This window comes from Pseudophryne corroboree, chromosome 10 (genome assembly GCF_028390025.1).
Source record: "Pseudophryne corroboree isolate aPseCor3 chromosome 10, aPseCor3.hap2, whole genome shotgun sequence".
In the NCBI taxonomy this organism is placed as follows: Eukaryota; Metazoa; Chordata; class Amphibia; order Anura; family Myobatrachidae; genus Pseudophryne; species Pseudophryne corroboree.
In genome coordinates this window covers 140,428,288-140,446,860 of record NC_086453.1, presented here as the reverse complement: position 1 = coordinate 140,446,860, position 18,573 = coordinate 140,428,288, and the positions used below count along the sequence as shown (strand labels likewise).

Genomic DNA, 18,573 nt, shown 5'->3' with positions numbered 1-18,573 from the left:
TCACACGAAGCAGGGAGGCTGTTGCCAGCAGCCTCCCTGTAAAATAATAAACTCTAAAATAAACTTTATTAGAGAAACTCTGGAGTGCTCCCCTAGCTGTGACCGGCTCCTCCGGGCACATTTTCTAAACTGAGTCTGGTAGGAGGGGCATAGAGGGAGGAGCCAGTCCACACTCTCAAACTCTTAAAATGCCAATGGCTCCTGGTGGACCAGTCTATACCCCATGGTACTAATGTGGACCCCAGCATCCTCTAGGACGTAAGAGAAATAACACTGAAATCCAGGAAATGCCAATAGCACAGGATGCTTGTTTATATCAAAAAATTGAGAAAATAAAGGACCCCTATTGTATTACAATGTCAATTAATTCACATGTTCTAACACGGGGTGTGCTACAACATGACAAATGATAATGAGCATATGACAGGAAGAAAAAGATGTGTCTTGATGTGGTGCACCTAAATATAAAAATTTACTTTTTTCATTAAAAAGTTTAATTAAAAAAGTTATTTAAAAGCTGCAAAGTATTGAGAAATAGAGAGGTGAAAAAGAAAGAAAGTAGTGACATACAATATGTTGTGTGTGAGAACGCCAACGAACGTCAATAATTTCTCCTTATATGAATTGTATCAATTTGTCTCAGTCTCCTCCTTGATCTGCAACTTATTAGTTAACTGGCACCACAACCCAACTTAGGAAGTGGAACATTAATTGATCAAGGAGGAAACTGAGACAAATTGATATAAAATGTAACAATAAATGAGTTTATTGATACAATTTGTATAAGAAGAAATTATTGACTTGCAAATCCAAAGTGCGACCTAGTCAAAGTGCTTTAAAAACGTACTGCAGCAGTTCTTGCTATGTGATACGCATCTTTTCTGGCACCTGATATTCAGACTTACTGGCTCCAGAATTCTACATCATCTTGTCCAGCCTTTGCTTTTATTAATAATAAAGATAACAAGTTCTAGTTCATGACCAAGAAGTAACATTTAAAAGGTAACATTTTGCGATCCTAAATGTAACACAATGTTATTCACCTTACCTTGTCCCAGTACTCTGCACAGTGCCAGAGGAAAACCGGATCTCCTTCTCTTGCCAGATATCTTCACCATCTGAACATTCATCTTCATCATCATCAAACTGCTGAATGCGTTCCTTATAACAAATCTCAAACAGATTGGAATTTGGCTGTAGATAAAAATAAACCACTTTAAAAACAATACATGGGAGTATAACCATAGATCTCATTCTTATTACTTACTTAGAAATGAGAGAAAAAACAACTTACACTTTCCTCATCTGCATTCAGAGAAAACGTGATGCTGGCTGTTTTGTCAAAAGGAGCACTGTGATGTAATGAAACAAAACACACATTGTAAAATGGTAATAATTACAGGAGTAAGAATACTTTGTTATTAGCTCTGCACAATTCAATTACCAAGGAAACTTTAACGAATACACAACCAGCCATTGGAAAAAGGACACGTCAAGCATTTTCTTTCATGCAGTGTCAATGATACCACCACCTGTGTTCACCTATACCCTCCGGGTAATGAGACAACTCAGTGAATGGGGCTTGCCACAGCGACCATCATGCAAATATATCCACGTTGTGCAAATGTGATACCAGATGCCTTTCAGCAGCTGTTCTGGACTTCCAACAACAGAAGTTTAAGAGTTGCATATTGAGGACCATGCATGCATGTTTAAAACGCAGCACAAGTATGTACAATTGGAAGCAACGGTTAAAATACACGCCGGATAGAAACATACGCCGAACAGATGAAAACACTTATATGGAACTGATTATCACATACAGCATAATAAAATGAAATCCTAAACTTCTTCCTGGAATGATTCTAGAAAGTCCACACTGCAAAGGCAGCGTTGTTGGAAGGTCCATTGCAGCTTTTATAGGCTTATGGATATTAAAGCTGCACAGCCACTTAGGAAGCTATATTTCTAAAGAGCTCTTCTCCCCAGCCAGAGCCTTGTTTCTTACTGAGCCAGCTGAAAAGACTGTGGCTTGTGATTGGTCCTCCTGCTTAACTCTGCCCTCTTTACACACTGCACCATTTAAACCTGTCAAGCTTTACTCATTTACTCGTTCTGCATTACAGATCTCTTTCGGTGCCCTGGGAAAATGACTGCATGTAGCTGTGGGGAGGTAAGGAAAGCAGCTTAGGAAATTATTTTCCTAGGTGGCGGCGTAGCTTTACATTACAACATAAAAGCACAAATGAAATGAACTTCCTGAAGCCAGTCTTCAAGCATATGGGTACCAAAATAATATATGCCGTAAATACTGCTACTCTTTGGAATGATCATGAATCTCTAAGATGGAGGCTGAAGGGTGCACATACATCAGTATTTCATGCCCAACCCTCAGTAAGCATGTTTTACCTCTTCAGCTGTCGAAAGTGAGCACTGCAATTTAGGAAGAAAGGAGGAGGGAGAGAGAGCATACACACATCAAACTAAGGTGGAAGGAAAAGCTGGCAAAATGAATCAACTACAGAAAACAGAACAACTGCAAAAACTATGAGCAGCGGATACATATACAAAATAGATTTCTGCACGGATAAGAGAGACAAGACATAAAGGTGTTATTGTCTATGTACTGGACAGGCTAAATCTAACACTTCAGAAGAACATTTGGGTAGTAATACTTTCTCTGCAGGTTTTCTAATCTTCCACAGCGTACAGGTTGAGTATCCCTTATCCAAAATGCTTGGGACCAGAGGTATTTTGGATATGGGATTTTTCCGTATTTTGGAATAATTGCATACTATAATGAGATATCATGGTGATGGGACCTAAATCTAAGCACAGAATGCATTTATGTAACATATACACCTTATACACACAGCCTGAAGGTAATTTTAGCCAATATTTTTAATAACTTTTTGCATTAAACAAAGTGTGTGTACATTCACACAATTCATTTATGTTTCATATACACCTTATGCACACAGCCTGAAGGTCATTTAATACAATATTTTTAATAACTTTGAGTATTAAACAAAGTTTGTGTACATTGAGCCATCAAAAAACAAAGTTTTCACTATCTCACTCTCACTCAAAAAAGTCCGTATTTCGGAATATTCCGTATTTCGGAATATTTGGATATGGGATACTCAACCTGTATAATGGAACCTTACATAAGAACCTGTAACCTTAATCTTATTTCTCACAGTACTCAGCCTTATAACATAACTACATTAAAATGTAACATTTGTACTGATATACTGACTGACAGGATGCCGGCAGTCAGTATCCCGAATGCAGCATCCCGACTGCCAGAATACCGGCCGCGAGTCCCCTTGCGGGCCCGGTGGCGAGCAAGATTTTCTTCCCACTATATGGTGGCGTGGACCCACCAACCGAGTGGGAATTAGGGGCGGATGTTGGGATGCTGGCTTCCGTCTCCTGAACGCCGAGATCCCAACCACCGGCATTTTGACTGCATCCCGTTCTCACACCATTAGTCTCAGAAGTGGTTATCTTTTTGACTATTTAGTATTTTCTTTTATTATCCATTTCATTTGCAGAAAATAACAGTGATTGAAGAGATCACTATCACCACCAAGTGAAGGTAAAAGGTTATTTTCTGGCTTACCAACATAAACACAGATTGTTAATGTATGAAAAACAGCAATGGGTTTACAGGAGGTTGACAGTTAAGGGGGGTACTCCCCGAGCAATATTCTAAGCAATCTGACTAGATTGCTTAGAATTTCAGCATTATCGCTCCGTGTGTACCCCCCACAGCGATAGCGATGCGCAGCCCCGCGCATCGCTATCGCTGCTGCTAGATTGGCCCAGGGCCTGGGACATATTCACCCCTACTGATTTCGACAGCTGCTGGAGTCTTTACCCTCACACCATAGCAAGGGCAGCTCTGTCCCTGGCTGCGGCGGCTGTCGACTCTGGGAGCACCGTAGATCTTGCGCATGCCTAGTGGAGCTGGCCAGGTGTAACACACAGTGCTTCGCGCTTTGTCTCGGTAAATGGCAAGGCGGGAAGAAGTGAAAAAGATGTTCTCTCTAAACCCAAAGTCCTCCATTCCCACAGGTCTGGCACAAGATGGAACATTACCGGGTGCAATGGCCCCAGACCCTTCTGGAGAATGAGTCTCTCATAACAGAAGCTATAGACAAATGCAATCCAAATAGACAAATGCTATCCAGTTACCGGCATGGCTGTCATGAATTCCTCTACCGCCACCCACTCCTACATGCCCCGCGTCTCCAGTTCCGTTGAATTGCCTACTCACTGCTCCATATTCTGGACTCCAAACACCAGATTCTGTCCGGGAGCCAGACACCCTTTGGCTTTCTGGTATGGAAAGGGTACTGAGCCGCATGAAAACAGAGGAAGGGACTGGAGGAAAGGAGAATTATATAATTCTATACCACTAAAAAGTTAGTTCATTTAGTGCTGACGCCTCAATGTCTCACTAACCCCATAGTAAGAAGTGTCCCTAAGATGAATGATAGAGAGAATAAAAGACACAACCAAACATGGTTTGTCTATGTGCAAATCTGTACCTTTTAGTAGTATTGTCCTGAACGCTAAATAAAGGCTCCTGCCAGAGACTGCATCCAGCAATCATTAAACATTTGACTGAAATGGACTGAAGAGGGGAAAGCGCTCCATATCTGCAAAGATGGGCTTTTCTTTTAAGGCAAATAACCTTCTTTAGAAGACTAAAAGAGTAGTATATTTTAACAATGAGTTGGATACATGGGTGATTGCCTGGGTTCGACAATAACAAGAAAAGTCTCAGCAATATCAAACACCTGATACACGACAACTATATACAGTTATACCACTTTCAGACATACGACCCAGGAATTTCCCTGCTCAGTCAAACCTGGATTTTTGCAGGAGACCCTCTTTCATACATAACCTGAGACCTGGGAAATTCCCGATTGACCCCTTTCAGACATAAACCTGGTCTGCTACTCTCATGTGTGTGTGTGTATATATATATATACACACACACACACACACACACACACGAATACATGTCTTACACATACACGTCACACTTAAACACACACATACATGTCACATACACAAACGAGCCACAAGACCTCACCACAACAGGCTGCCTCTCTGTTGCTTGGCTGTGCAGGCCCACTCCATTCACCCCTGCACCTTTCAGGCGGTCCAACGCCAATCAGAGGCATCTAAGTGCGACCCGGGAGTGAATTCCCAGGTCGCACCATTCAAACCTAAGCCGGGTTGTCTACCCAGGACCCAAGTCCCGGAAAAAACCCTGGTCAATTACAGGCTCGGCGACACGGGAACGTGTTCCCGCGTTGTGGCCTTTCAAACATACCAAAAACCCAGGTTGAAGTGCGTTCATGTGCATAAACTCGGGATTTTGGAGGATGTCTGAAAGGGGCGATACTGGTCACACTGATATCACACCCAATAAATAATAAGATTTTACTCACCGGTAAATCTATTTCTCATAGTCCTTAGTGGATGCTGGGAACTCCGTAAGGACCATGGGGAATAGCGGGCTCCGCAGGAGACTGGGCACTCTAAAGAAAGATTTAGTACTATCTGGTGTGCACTGGCTCCTCCCTCTATGCCCCTCCTCCAGACCTCAGTTAAGGAAACTGTGCCCGGAAGAGCAGACATCATAAGGAAAGGATTTTGGAATCCCGGGTAAGACTCATACCAGCCACACCAATAACACCGTATAACTTGTGATACACTTATCCAGTCAACAGTATGAACAACAACAGGGCATCAACAATGGATGCCAACATAACATAACCCATTATTAAGCAATAACTATGTACACGTATTGCAGAAAGTCCGCACTAGGGACGGGCGCCCAGCATCCACTACGGACTATGAGAAATAGATTTACCGGTGAGTAAAATCTTATTTTCTCTAACGTCCTAGTGGATGCTGGGAACTCCGTAAGGACCATGGGGATTATACCAAAGCTCCCAAACGGGCGGGAGAGTGCGGATGACTCTGCAGCACCGAATGAGCAAACTCAAGGTCCTCCTCAGCCAGGGTATCAAACTTGTAGAATTTTGCAAATGTGTTTGAACCCGACCAAGTAGCAGCTCGGCAAAGCTGTAAAGCCGAGACCCCTCGGGCAGCCGCCCAAGAAGAGCCCACCTTCCTTGTGGAATGGGCTTTCACTGATTTTGGATGCAGCAATCCAGCCGCAGAATGAGCCTGCTGAATCGTGTTACAGATCCAGCGGGCAACGGTTTGCTTTGAAGCAGGATCCCCCAACTTGTTGGGGGCATATAGGATAAACAGCGAGTCAGTTTTCCTGACTCCAGCCGTTCTGGCTACATAAATCTTCAAAGCCCTGACTACATCTAGTAACCTGGAATCCTCCAAGTCACGAGTAGCCGCAGGCACCACAATAGGTTGGTTCAAATGAAAAGCTGACACCATCTTTGGCAGAAATTGGGGACGAGTCCGCAATTCTGCCCTGTCCATATGAAAAACCAGATAGGGGCTTTTACATGACAAAGCCGCCAATTCTGACACACGCCTAGCCGAAGCTAAGGCCAATAGCATGACCACCTTCCACGTGAGATACTTTAGCTCCACGGTCTTAAGTGGTTCAAACCAGTGGGATTTTAGGAAACCCAACACCACGTTGAGATCCCAAGGTGCCACTGGTGGCACAAAAGGGGGCTGAATATGCAGCACTCCCTTAACAACGTCTGAACTTCAGGAAGAGACGCCAGTTCCTTTTGAAAGAAAATGGATAGGGCAGAAATCTGGACCTTTATGGATCCCAACTTCAAACCCATAGTCACTCCAGACTGTAGAAAGTGCAGAAATCTGCCCAGTTGGAATTCCTCTGTAGGGGCCTTCCTGGCCTCACACCAAGCAACATATTTTCGCCATATGCGGTGATAATGCTTTGCTGTCACGTCCTTCCTAGCCTTTATCAGCGTAGGAATAACTTCCTCCGGAATGCCTTTTTCCGCTAGGATCCGGCGTTCAACCGCCATGCCGTCAAACGCAGCCGCCAGGCAGGGCCCCTGTTGCAACAAGTCCTGTCTGAGAGGCAGAGGCCATGGGTCCTCTGTGAGCATTTCTTGCAGTTCCGGGTACCAAGGTCTTCTTGGCCAATCCGGGACAATCAGTATTGTTCTCACTCCTCTTCTTCTTACGATTCTCAGTACCTTGGGTATGAGAGGAAGAGGAGAAAACACATAGACCGACTGGAACACCCACGGTGTTACCAGGGCGTCCACAGCTATCGCCTGAGGGTCTCTTGACCTGGCGCAATACCATTGTAGCTTTTTGTTGAGATGGGACGCCATCATGTCTACCTGTGGCAGTTCCCATCGATTTGTAATCTGAATGAAGACTTCGTGATGAAGTCCCCACTCTCCCGGGTGAAGGTCGTGCCTGCTGAGGAAGTCTGCTTCCCAGTTGTCCACCCCCGGAATGAACACTGCTGACAGTGCTTGCACGTGATTCTCCGCCCACCGAAGAATCCTGGTGGCTTCCGCCATCGCGACTCTGCTTCTTGTGAAGCCCTGGCGGTTTACATGAGCCACCGCGGTGATGTTGTCTGACTGAATCAGCACCGGTTGGTTGCGAAGCAGGGGCTCCGCTTGACTCAGGGCGTTGAATATGGCTCTTAGTTCCAGGATATTTATGTGCAGACAAGCCTCCTGACTTGACCACAACCCTTGGAAGTTTCTTCCCTGAGTGACTGACCCCACCCTCGGAGGCTCGCATCCGTGGTCACCAGGACCCAGTCCTGTATGCCGAACCTGCGGCCCTCGAGAAGGTGAGCACTCTGTAGCCACCACAGAAGAGACACCCTGGGCCTGGGGGACAGGGCGATCAGCCGATGCATCTGAAGATGCGATCCGGACCATTTGTCCAACAGATCCCATTGAAAAGGTCCTCGCATGGAACCTACCGAAGGGAATGGCTTCGTACGATGCCACCATCTTTCCCAGGACTCGCGTGCAGTGATGCACCGACACCTGTTTCGGTTTTAAGAGGTCTCTGACCAGAGATGACAACTCCTTGTCCTTCTCCTCCGGGAGAAACACCTTCTTCTGTTCTGTGTCCAGAATCATACCCAGGAACAGCAGACGCGTCGTAGGAACCAGCTGCGACTTTGGGATATTCAGAATCCAGCTGTGCTGTTGTAGCACTTCCTGAGATAGTGCTACTCTGACTTACAACTGCTCCCTGGACCTCGCCTTTATAAGGAGATCGTCCAAGTACGGGATAATTAGAACTCCCTTCTTCCGAAGTCACAAGCTCTTGAGCCTTCTCCGTCGGGATAAACACCTTTCTTCTGGTCTGTGTCCAGAATCATGCCCAGAAAGGGCAGACGCGTCGTAGGAATCGGCTGCGACTTTGGGATATTCAGAATCCAGCCATGCTGTTGCAACACTTCCTGAGAGTGCGCTACGCTGATCTGCAACTGCTCCCTTGACCTCGCCTTTATGAGGAGATCGTCCAAGTATGGGATAACTGTGACTCCTTGCTTTCTCAGGATCACCATCATTTCTGCCATTACCTTGGTAAATATTCTCGGTGCCTTGGAGAGCCAAAACGGCAACGTCTGGAATTGGTAATGACAGTCCTGTACCACAAATCTGAGGTACTCCTGATGAGGCGGATAAATGGGGACATGCAAGTAAGCATCCTTGATGTCCAGAGACACCATAAAATCCCCCTCTTCCAGGCTTGCAATGACCGCTCTGAGCGATTCCATTTTAAACTTGAATCTTTTCAGATAAATGTTCAGGGACTTTAAATTTAATATAGGTCTGACCGAACCGTCCGGTTTCGGTACCACAAACATTGTGGAATAGTATCCCTTTCCCTGTTGAAGGGGAACCTTTACCACCACCTGCTGGAGAAATAGCTTGTGAATTGCCGCTACCACTACTTCCCTTTCTATGGGGGAAGCTGGTAGGGCCGATTTTAGGTAACGTTGAGGGGGCATCACCTCGAATTCCAGCTTGTATCCCTGAGACACAATCTGTATAGCCCAGGGATCCACCTGTGAGCGAACCCACTGGTGGCTGAAATGTCGGAGACGCGCCCCCACCGCTCCTGGCTCCACCCGTGGAGCCCCAGCATCATGCGGTGGATTTAGTGGAAGCCGGGGAGGACTTCTGTTCCTGGGAACTAGCTGTAAGGTGCAGCTTTTTTCCTCTACCCCTGCCTCTAGCAAGAAAGGAAGCACCTCTGACCTTCTTGCATCTCTGTGCGTGAAAGGACTGCATTTGGTAATACGGTGCTTTCTTAGGTTGTGAGGGAATATATGGCAAAAAGTTTGACTTCCCAGCAGTAGCTGTGGAAACCAGGTCCGAGAGACCGTCCCCAAACAATTCCTCACCCTTGTAAGGTAACACCTCCACGTGTTTTTTTGGAGTCTGCATCACCTGTCCACTGCCGAGTCCACAGGACCCTCCTGGCAGAAATTGACATTGTATTAATTCTAGAGCCCAGTAGGCAAATGTCCCTCTGGGCATCCCTCATATATAGGACAGTGTCTTTTATATGCCCCAGGGTCAGCATAATGGTATCCCTGTCCAAGGTATCCATTTCCTCCGACAGATTATCTGTCCACGCTGCTACAGCACTACACATCCACGCTGGCGCAATTGCCGGCCTCAGTAGAGTCCCTGAATGTGTATAAACAGATTTCAGAATACTTTCCTGCTTTCTATCTGCAGGATCCTTTAGGGTGGCCGTATCCTGCGACAGCAGGGCCACCTTCTTAGATAAGCGTGAGAGCTTTATCTACCCTAGGGGAGGATTCCCAGTGCACCCTGTCCTCTGGCGGGAAAGGGTACGCCATAAGTAACCGTTTGGAAATCAGGACTTTCTTATCTGGGGAATCCCACGCTCTTTCACATAACTCATTTAACTCATGTGAAGGGGAAAAAGTCACCTCTTGCTTTTTCTCCCCATACATATAAACCCTCTTGTCAGAGACAGGGTTTACCTCAGATATGTGTAAAACATCCTTCATCGCTATAATCATGTAGCGTATAGCTTTTGTCATTTTCGGTTGCAATTTTGCATCATCGTCGTCGACACTGGAGTCAGAATCCGTGTCGACATCTGTGTCAACCATTTTGGATAGTGGACGCTTTTGAGACCCTGAGGGCCTCTGCGCTGTAGGATCAGGCACAGGTTGAGACCCTGACTGGCCCGAGGTATCAGCATTATCCAACCTTTTATGTAAGGAGTTTACATTATCATTTAACACCTTCCACATATCCATCCAATCAGGTGTCGGCGGCGACACGTCAGTCAACTGCACTTGCTCTGCCTCCACATAGCCCTCTTCGTCAAACATGTCGACACACGCGTACCGACACACCACACACACAGGGGAAGCTCTAAATGAGGACAGGACCCCCACAACGCCTTTTGGAGAGACAGAGAGAGAGTATGCCAGCACACACCCCAGCGCTATATAACCCAGGGATTACACAGTACTTTAGTGTTTACCCAGTAGCTGCTGTATTATGAATAATGCGCCTAAATTTATGTGCCCCCCCCCCCCCCCTCTCTTTTTCACCCTTCTACCGTGATTCTGCAGGGGAGAGCCTGGGGAGCTTCCTCTCAGCGGCGCTGTGGCAGGAAAATGGCGCTGGTGAGTGCCGAGGACGAAGGCCCCGCCCCCTCAGCGGCGGGCTTCTGTCCCGCGATTTTCTGTAAAATAAATGGCGGGGGCTCATACATATAACAGTGTCCCACTGTCTATATGCAGTTTTCGCCAGGAGGTATCAATTGCTGCCCAGGGCGCCCCCCCCTGCGCCCTGCACCCTACAGTGATTGGAGTGTGTGGGTTAGTGTGGGCGCAATGGCGCACAGCTGCAGTGCTGTGCGCTACCTCATGTTAAGACAGGAGTCTTCTGCCGCCGATTTCAATGTCTTCTCTGCTTCTGCCGGCTTCTGTCTTCTGGCTCTGCGAGGGGGACGGCGGCGCGGCTCCGGGAACGGACGACAAGGTCAGGTCCTGTGTTCGATCCCTCTGGAGCTAATGGTGTCCAGTAGCCTAAGAAGCGCAACCTAGCCGCAGTTAGTAGGTTTGCTTCTCTCCCCTCAGTCCCACGTAGCAGAGAGTCTGTTGCCAGCAGAAGCTCTCTGAAAATAAAAAACCTAACTAAAATACTTTCTTATTAGCAAGCTCAGTAGAGCTCACTAAAAGCACCCAGCTCTGTCCGGGCACAGATTCTAACTGAGGTCTGGAGTAGGGGCATAGAGGGAGGAGCCAGTGCACACCAGATAGTACTGAATCTTTCTTTAGAGTGCCCAGTCTCCTGCGGAGCCCGCTATTCCCCATGGTCCTTACGGAGTTCCCAGCATCCACTAGGACGTTAGAGAAAATAAGAATTTACTCACCGGTAATTCTATTTCTCGTAGTCCGTAGTGGATGCTGGGGACTCCGTAAGGACCATGGGGAATAGACGGGCTCCGCAGGAGACTGGGCACTCTAAAGAAAGATTCAGTACTATCTGGTGTGCACTGGCTCCTCCCTCTATGCCCTTCCTCCAGACCTCAGTTAAGGAAACTGTGCCCGGAAGAGCTGACATTACAAGGAAAGGATTTTGGAATCCAGGGTAAGACTCATACCAGCCACACCAATCACACTGTACAACTTGTGATAAACTTACCCAGTTAACAGTATGAACAACAACTGAGCATCACTCAACCGATGCTACATAACCATAACCCTTTGTTAAGCAATAACTATATACACGTATTGCAGAAAGTCCGCACTTGGGACGGGCGCCCAGCATCCACTACGGACTACGAGAAATAGAATTACCGGTGAGTAAATTCTTATTTTCTCTAACGTCCTAGTGGATGCTGGGGACTCCGTAAGGACCATGGGGATTATACCAAAGCTCCCAAACGGGCGGGAGAGTGCGGATGACTCTGCAGCACCGAATGGGCAAACACAAGGTCCTCCTCAGCCAGGGTATCAAACCTGTAGAATTTTGCAAAAGTGTTTGAACCCGACCAAGTAGCCGCTCGGCAAAGCTGTAATGCCGAGACCCCTCGGGCAGCCGCCCAAGAAGAGCCCACTTTCCTTGTGGAATGGGCTTTCACTGATTTCGGCTGCGGCAATCCCGCCGCTGAATGAGCCTGCTGAATCGTGTTACAGATCCAGCGAGCAATAGTTTGCTTTGAAGCAGGAGCACCCAGCTTGTTGGATGCATACAGGATAAACAGCGAGTCAGTCTTCCAGACTCCAGCCGTTCTGGTTACATAAATCTTCAAAGCCCGGACTACGTCCAGCAACTTGGAGTCCTCCAAGTCACGAGTAGCCGCAGGCACCACAATAGGTTGGTTCAAATGAAAAGAGGACACCACCTTTGGCAGAAACTGCGGACGAGTCCGCAATTCTGCCCTGTCCATATGGAAAACCAGATAGGGGCTTTTACATGACAAAGCCGCCAATTCTGACACACGCCTAGCTGAAGCTAAAGCCAACAGCATGACCACTTTCCACGTGAGATACTTTAGTTCCACGGTCTTAAGTGTCTCAAACCAGTGGGATTTCAGGAAATCCAACACCACGTTAAGGTGCCACTGGTGGCACAAAAGGGGGCTGAATATGCAGCACTCCCTTAACAAACATCTGAACCTCAGGCAGTGAAGCCAGTTCTTTATGAAAGAAGATGGATAGGGCCGAAATCTGGACCTTTATGGACCCTAATTTTAGGCCCATAGTCACACCTGACTGTAGGAAGTGCAGGAATCGACCCAGCTGGAATTCCTCTGTAGGGGCCTTCCTGGCCTCACACCAAGCAACATATTTTCGCCATATACGGTGATAATGCTTTGCTGTCACGTCCTTCCTAGCCTTTATCAGCGTAGGAATAACTTCATCCGGAATGCCCTTTTCTGCTAGGATTCGGCGTTCAACCGCCATGCCGTCAAACGCAGCCGCGGTAAGTCTTGGAACAGACAGGGCCCCTGTTGCAACAGGTCCTGTCTTAGAGGCAGAGGCCATGGTTCCTCTGTGAGCATTTATTGCAGATCCAGGTACCAAGTCCTTCTTGGCCAGTCCGGAACAATGAGTATTGTTTTCACTCTTCTTTTCCTTACGATTCCCAGTACCTTGGGTATGAGAGGAAGAGGAGGAAACACATAGACCGACTGGAACACCCACGGTGTTACCAGTGCGTCCATAGCTATCGCCTGAGGGTCCCTTGACCTGGCGCAATACCTTTTTAGCTTTTCGTTGAGGCGGGACGCCATCATGTCCACCTGTGGCAGTTCCCACCGAATTGCAATCTGCGTGAAGACTTCTTGATGAAGTCCCCACTCTCCCGGGTGGAGGTCGTGCCTGCTGAGGAAGTCTGCTTCCCAGTTGTCCACTCCCGGAATGAACACTGCTGACAGTGCTTGCACGTGATTCTCCGCCCAACGAAGAATCCTGGTGGCTTCCGCCATCGCCACTCTGCTTCTTGTGCCACCCTGGCGGTTTACATGAGCCACTGCGGTGATGTTGACTGCAGCCACCACAGAAGAGACACCCTGGCCTTGGGGGACAGGGTGATCAGCCGATGCATCTGAAGATGCGATCCGGACCACTTGTCCAACAGATCCCACTGAAAGATCCTCGCATGGAACCTGCCGAAGGGAATGGCTTCGTATGATGCCGCCATCTTTCCCAGGACTCGCGTGCAGTGATGCACCGACACCTGTTTCGGTTTTAAGAGGTCTCTGACTAGAGTCACGAGCTCCTGAGCCTTCTCCGCCGGGAGAAACACCTTCTTCTGGTCTGTGTCCAGAATCATGCCCAGAAAGGGCAGACGCGTCGTAGGAATCAGCTGCGATTTTGGGATATTCAGAATCCAGCCATGCTGTTGCAACACTTCCTGAGAGTGTGCTACGCTGATCAGCAACTGCTCTCTGGACTTCGCCTTTATGAGGAGATCGTCCAAGTATGGGATAATTGTGACTCCTTGCTTTCTCAGGAGCACCATCATTTCCGCCATTACCTTGGTAAATATTCTCGGTGCCGTGGAGAGCCCAAACGGCAACGTCTGGAATTGGTAATGACAGTCCTGTACCACAAATCTGAGGTACTCCTGATGAGGTGGATAAATGGGGACATGCAAGTAAGCATCCTTGATGTCCAGAGACACCATAAAATCCCCCTCTTCCAGGCTTGCAATGACCGCTCTGAGCGATTCCATTTTGAACTTGAATTTCTTCAGATAAATGTTCAGGGATTTTAAATTCAAGATGGGTCTGACCGAACCGTCCGGTTTCGGTACTACAAACATAGTGGAATAGTAACCCCTTCCCTGTTGAAGGAGAGGAACCTTTACAACCACCTGCTGGAGGTATAACTTGTGAATTGCTGCCAGCACTACCTCCCTTTCCATGGGGGAAACTGGCAAGGCCGATTTTAGGTAACGGTGAGGGGGCGTCACCTCGAATTCCAGTTTGTATCCCTGAGACACAACTTGTATAGCCCAAGGATCCACCCGTGAGCGAACCCACTGGTGGCTGAAATGTCGGAGACGCGCCCCCACGGCTCCTGGCTCCGCCTGTGGAGCCCCAGCGTCATGCGGTGGATTTAGTGGAAGCCGGGGAGGACTTTTGTTCCCGGGAACTAGCTGCGTGGTGCAGCCTCTTCCCTCTACCCCTGCCTCTGGCAAGAAAGGATGCACCTCTGACTTCCTTGCTCTTTTGCGAACGAAAGGACTGCATTTGGTAATATGGTGCATTCTTAGGCTGTGGCGGCACATAAGGCAAGAAATTTGACTTCCCAGCCGTAGCTGTGGAAACTAGGTCTGAGAGACCGTCCCCAAACAATTCCTCACCCTTATAAGGTAAAACCTCCATGTGTTTTTTAGAGTCGGTATCCCCTGTCCATTGCAGAGTCCATAAGACCCTTCTGGCAGAAATGGACATTGCGTTTACTCTAGAGCCCAGCAGGCAAATGTCCCTCTGGGCATCCCGCATATATAGGACCGTGTCCATGATATGTGCCAGGGTCATTAGAACAGAGTCCCTGTCCAGGGTATCTAACTCCTCAGACAGAGTATCCGTCCATGCTGCTACCGCACTACACATCCAGGCCGAAGCAATTGCTGGCCTCAGCAGCGTACCAGAATGTGTGTAAACAGACTTCAGGATAGCTTCCTGCTTTATATCCGCAGGATCCTTTAGGGCGGCCGTATCCTGAGACGGCAGGGCCACCTTCTTAGATAAGCGTGTCAACGCCTTGTCTACCCTGGGGGAGGATTCCCAGCGTAACCTGTCCGTTGGCGGGAAAGGATACGCCATCAGCAATCTCTTGGAAATTACTACCTTCCTATCAGGGGAATCCCACGCTTTTTCACATAATTCATTCAAGTCATGTGACGGGGGAAAAGCAACTTCTTGCTTTTTCTCCCCATACATATAAATCCTCTTGTCAGGGACAGGATTTTCCTCAGAAATGTGTAACACATCCTTCATTGCCACAATCATGTAGCGGATGGCTTTAGTCATTTTAGGCTGCAACTTTGCATCATCGTCATCGACACTGGAATCAGATTCCGTGTCGACGTCTGTGTCAACTAACTGGGATATTGGGCGCTTTTGAGACCCTGACGGCCTCTGCGCTGTGGGAGCAGGCATGGGTTGAGACCCCGACTGTCCCAAGGCTACAGCTTTATCCAATCTGTTATGTAAGGAGCTTACATTATCATTTAACACCTTCCACATATCCATCCAATCAGGTGTCGGCCCCGTCGGGGGCGACACCACATCTATTTGCACTTGTTCTGCCTCCACGTATCCTTTCTCATCAAACATGTCGACACAGGCGTACCGACACAGCGCACACATTCAGGGAACGCTCTGACTGAGGACAGGACCCCACAAAGGCTTTTGGGGAGACAGAGAGTGAGTAAGCCAGCACACACCCCAGCGCTATATAACTCAGGGATTACACTGTACCTTAGTGTTTACCCAGTAGCTGCTGTTTTTATATATATCTCTGCGCCTAAATTTATGAGCCCGCCCTCTCTTTTTTACCCTCCATTGCACCTGTATACTGCAGGGGAGAGCTTGGGGAGCGTCCTTCCAGCGGAGCTGTGAAGAGAAAATGGCGCTGGTGTGCTGAGGAAGAAGGCCCCGCCCCCTCAACGGCGGGCTTCTGTCCCACTTCTCATGTGTAAAAATGGCGGGGGCTCGCACATATATACAGTGCCTGACTGTATATATGTATACTTTTGCCATCAGGTATCTTAATTGCTGCCCAGGGCGCCCCCCCCCCCTGCGCCCTGCACCCTACAGTGACCGGAGTGTGTGGGTGTGCTGCGGGAGCAATGGCGCACAGCTGCAGTGCTGTGCGCTACCTTAAGTGAAGACAGGAGTCTTCTGCCGCCGATTTCGATGTCTTCTTGCTTCTGCTGCTTCTGTACTTCTGGCTCTGCGAGGGGGACGGCGGCGCGGCTCCGGGAACGGACGATCAAGGTTAGGTACCTGTGTTCGATCCCTCTGGAGCTAATGGTGTCCAGTAGCCTAAGAAGCGCAACTTAGCTGCAGTGAGTAGGTTTGCTTCTCTCCCCTCAGTCCCACGTAGCAGAGAGTCTGTTGCCAGCAGAAGCTCTCTGAAAATAAAAAACCTGACAATATACTTTCTTTTCTAGCAAGCTCAGGAGAGCCCACTAGGAGCACCCAGCTCTGGCCGGGCACAGATTCTAACTGAGGTCTGGAGGAGGGGCATAGAGGGAGGAGCCAGTGCACACCAGATAGTACTGAATCTTTCTTTAGAGTGCCCAGTCTCCTGCGGAGCCCGTCTATTCCCCATGTTCCTTACGGAGTCCCCAGGAGCTTGGGCACACTAAAAAGACTTAATCTGGGTGTGAACTGGCTCCTCCCTCTATGCCCCTCCTCCAGACCTCAGTTATAGGAACTGTGCCCAGGAGAGAGGGACATTTCAAGGAAAAGATTTTTGTTTAAACTAAGGGACTAAGGGCTACAAACCGACCGGCCCACACCACAAACATACCGTACAACCGGAGTAACTTTAAACCAGATAACAGTACGCATTAACACCAGCAACAAGCTGAAACAAAACAATACACAACCCGTGTATAAACTAATTTAACCAGCAAGAAAACACTGCAAGTAATAGTCCGCACCGGGACGGGCGCCCAGCATCCTCTACGGACTAGGAGAAAAGGATTTACCGGTAAGTACCAAAATCCTTACGTCCTTCTCTTACGTCCTAGAGGATGCTGGGGACTCCAAAAGGACCATGGGGATTATACCAAAGCTCCAGAACGGGCGGGAGAGTGCAGACGACTCTGCAGCACTGACTGAGCAAACGCCAGGTCCTCATCGGCCAGGGTATCAAACTTATAGAACTTAGCAAACGTGTTAGAACCCGACCAAGTAGCTGCTCGTCAAAGTTGTAACGCCGAAACGCCTCGGGCAGCCGCCCAAGATGAGCCCACTTTCCTGGTAGAATGGGCTTTCACAGACTTCGGCACCGGTAGTCCGACCGAAGAATGAGACTGCTGGATCGTACTACAAATCCAGCGTGCAATAGTCTGTTTTGAAGCAGGATGGCCAATCTTGTTGGCAGCATACAAGACAAACAACGCCTAAGTCTTCCTAGCAACAGCTGTCCTAGTGACGTAGATCTTCAACACTCTTACAACATCCAGAGATTTTGGAATCGCCACCGCTTCCGTAGCCACCGGAACTACAATAGGTTGGTTAATGTGAAATGAAGAAACCACCTTCGGCAGAAATTGTTGACGAGTCCTCAATTTCCGCCCTATCCGAATGAAAAATCAAGTACGGGCTCTTATGAGATAAAGCCGCCAACTCTGACACCCGCCTGGCAGACGCCAGCGCCAAAATCATAACTACCTTCCAAGTGAGAAACTTCAACTCAACCTTACGCAAAGTTTCAAACCAGGAAGACATGAGAAACCGTAAGACCACATCAAGGTCCCATGGAGCTACAGGAGGCACAAACGGAGGATTGATATGCATTACTCCTTTCACAAAAGTCTAAACCTCTGGGAGGGCAGCTAACTCTTTTTGAAAGAAAATAGACAAAGCCGAAATCTGCACTTTGATGGAACCCAATTTCAGGCCTGCATCTACCCCCGCCTGTAAAAAGTGGAGAAAGCGACCCAAGTGAAAATCTTCCGCAGGAGCCATTTTAGATTCACACCAGGTAACATACTTTCTCCAAATACGGTGATAATGTTTCGCCGTAAACTCCTTCCTAGCCTTAATGAGAGTTGGAATGACCTCCCTGGGAATACCCTTATGAGCTAAGATCTGGCGCTCAACCTCCATGCCGTCAAACGCAGCCGCGGTAAGTCTGGAAACATGCATGGCCCCTGCAACAACAGATCCTCTCTTAGAGGAAGCGGCCACGGATCTTCCACCAGTAAGTCCTGAAGATCCGGGTACCAGGCCCTTCTTGGCCAGTCCGGAACAACGAGAATCGCCTGAACCCTTGCTCGTCGAATGATCCCCAGTACCTTTGGAATGAGAGGAAGTGGAGAGAACACATACACCGACTGGAACACCCACGGA

The 18,573-nt window shown here is 48.2% G+C and overlaps 1 protein-coding gene across 2 annotated transcripts in view; it reads right to left on the bottom strand.

Annotated features, from left to right (window-relative positions):
- Nucleotides 1-18,573, bottom strand: part of PPP6R1 (protein phosphatase 6 regulatory subunit 1) — a 329,328-nt gene that overhangs the window by 130,155 nt on the left and 180,600 nt on the right. The window contains exons 16-18 of one of the 2 annotated variants that reach the window (XM_063942823.1): nucleotides 2,410-2,433; nucleotides 1,295-1,352; nucleotides 1,049-1,194 (exon numbers count right to left, since the gene is read on the bottom strand). In XM_063942823.1, the coding sequence (XP_063798893.1) occupies nucleotides 1,049-1,194; nucleotides 1,295-1,352; nucleotides 2,410-2,433 (228 nt within the window). The remainder of the gene's footprint in view (nucleotides 1-1,048; nucleotides 1,195-1,294; nucleotides 1,353-2,409; nucleotides 2,434-18,573) is intronic. The other variant, XM_063942824.1, reaches the window with a different exon arrangement.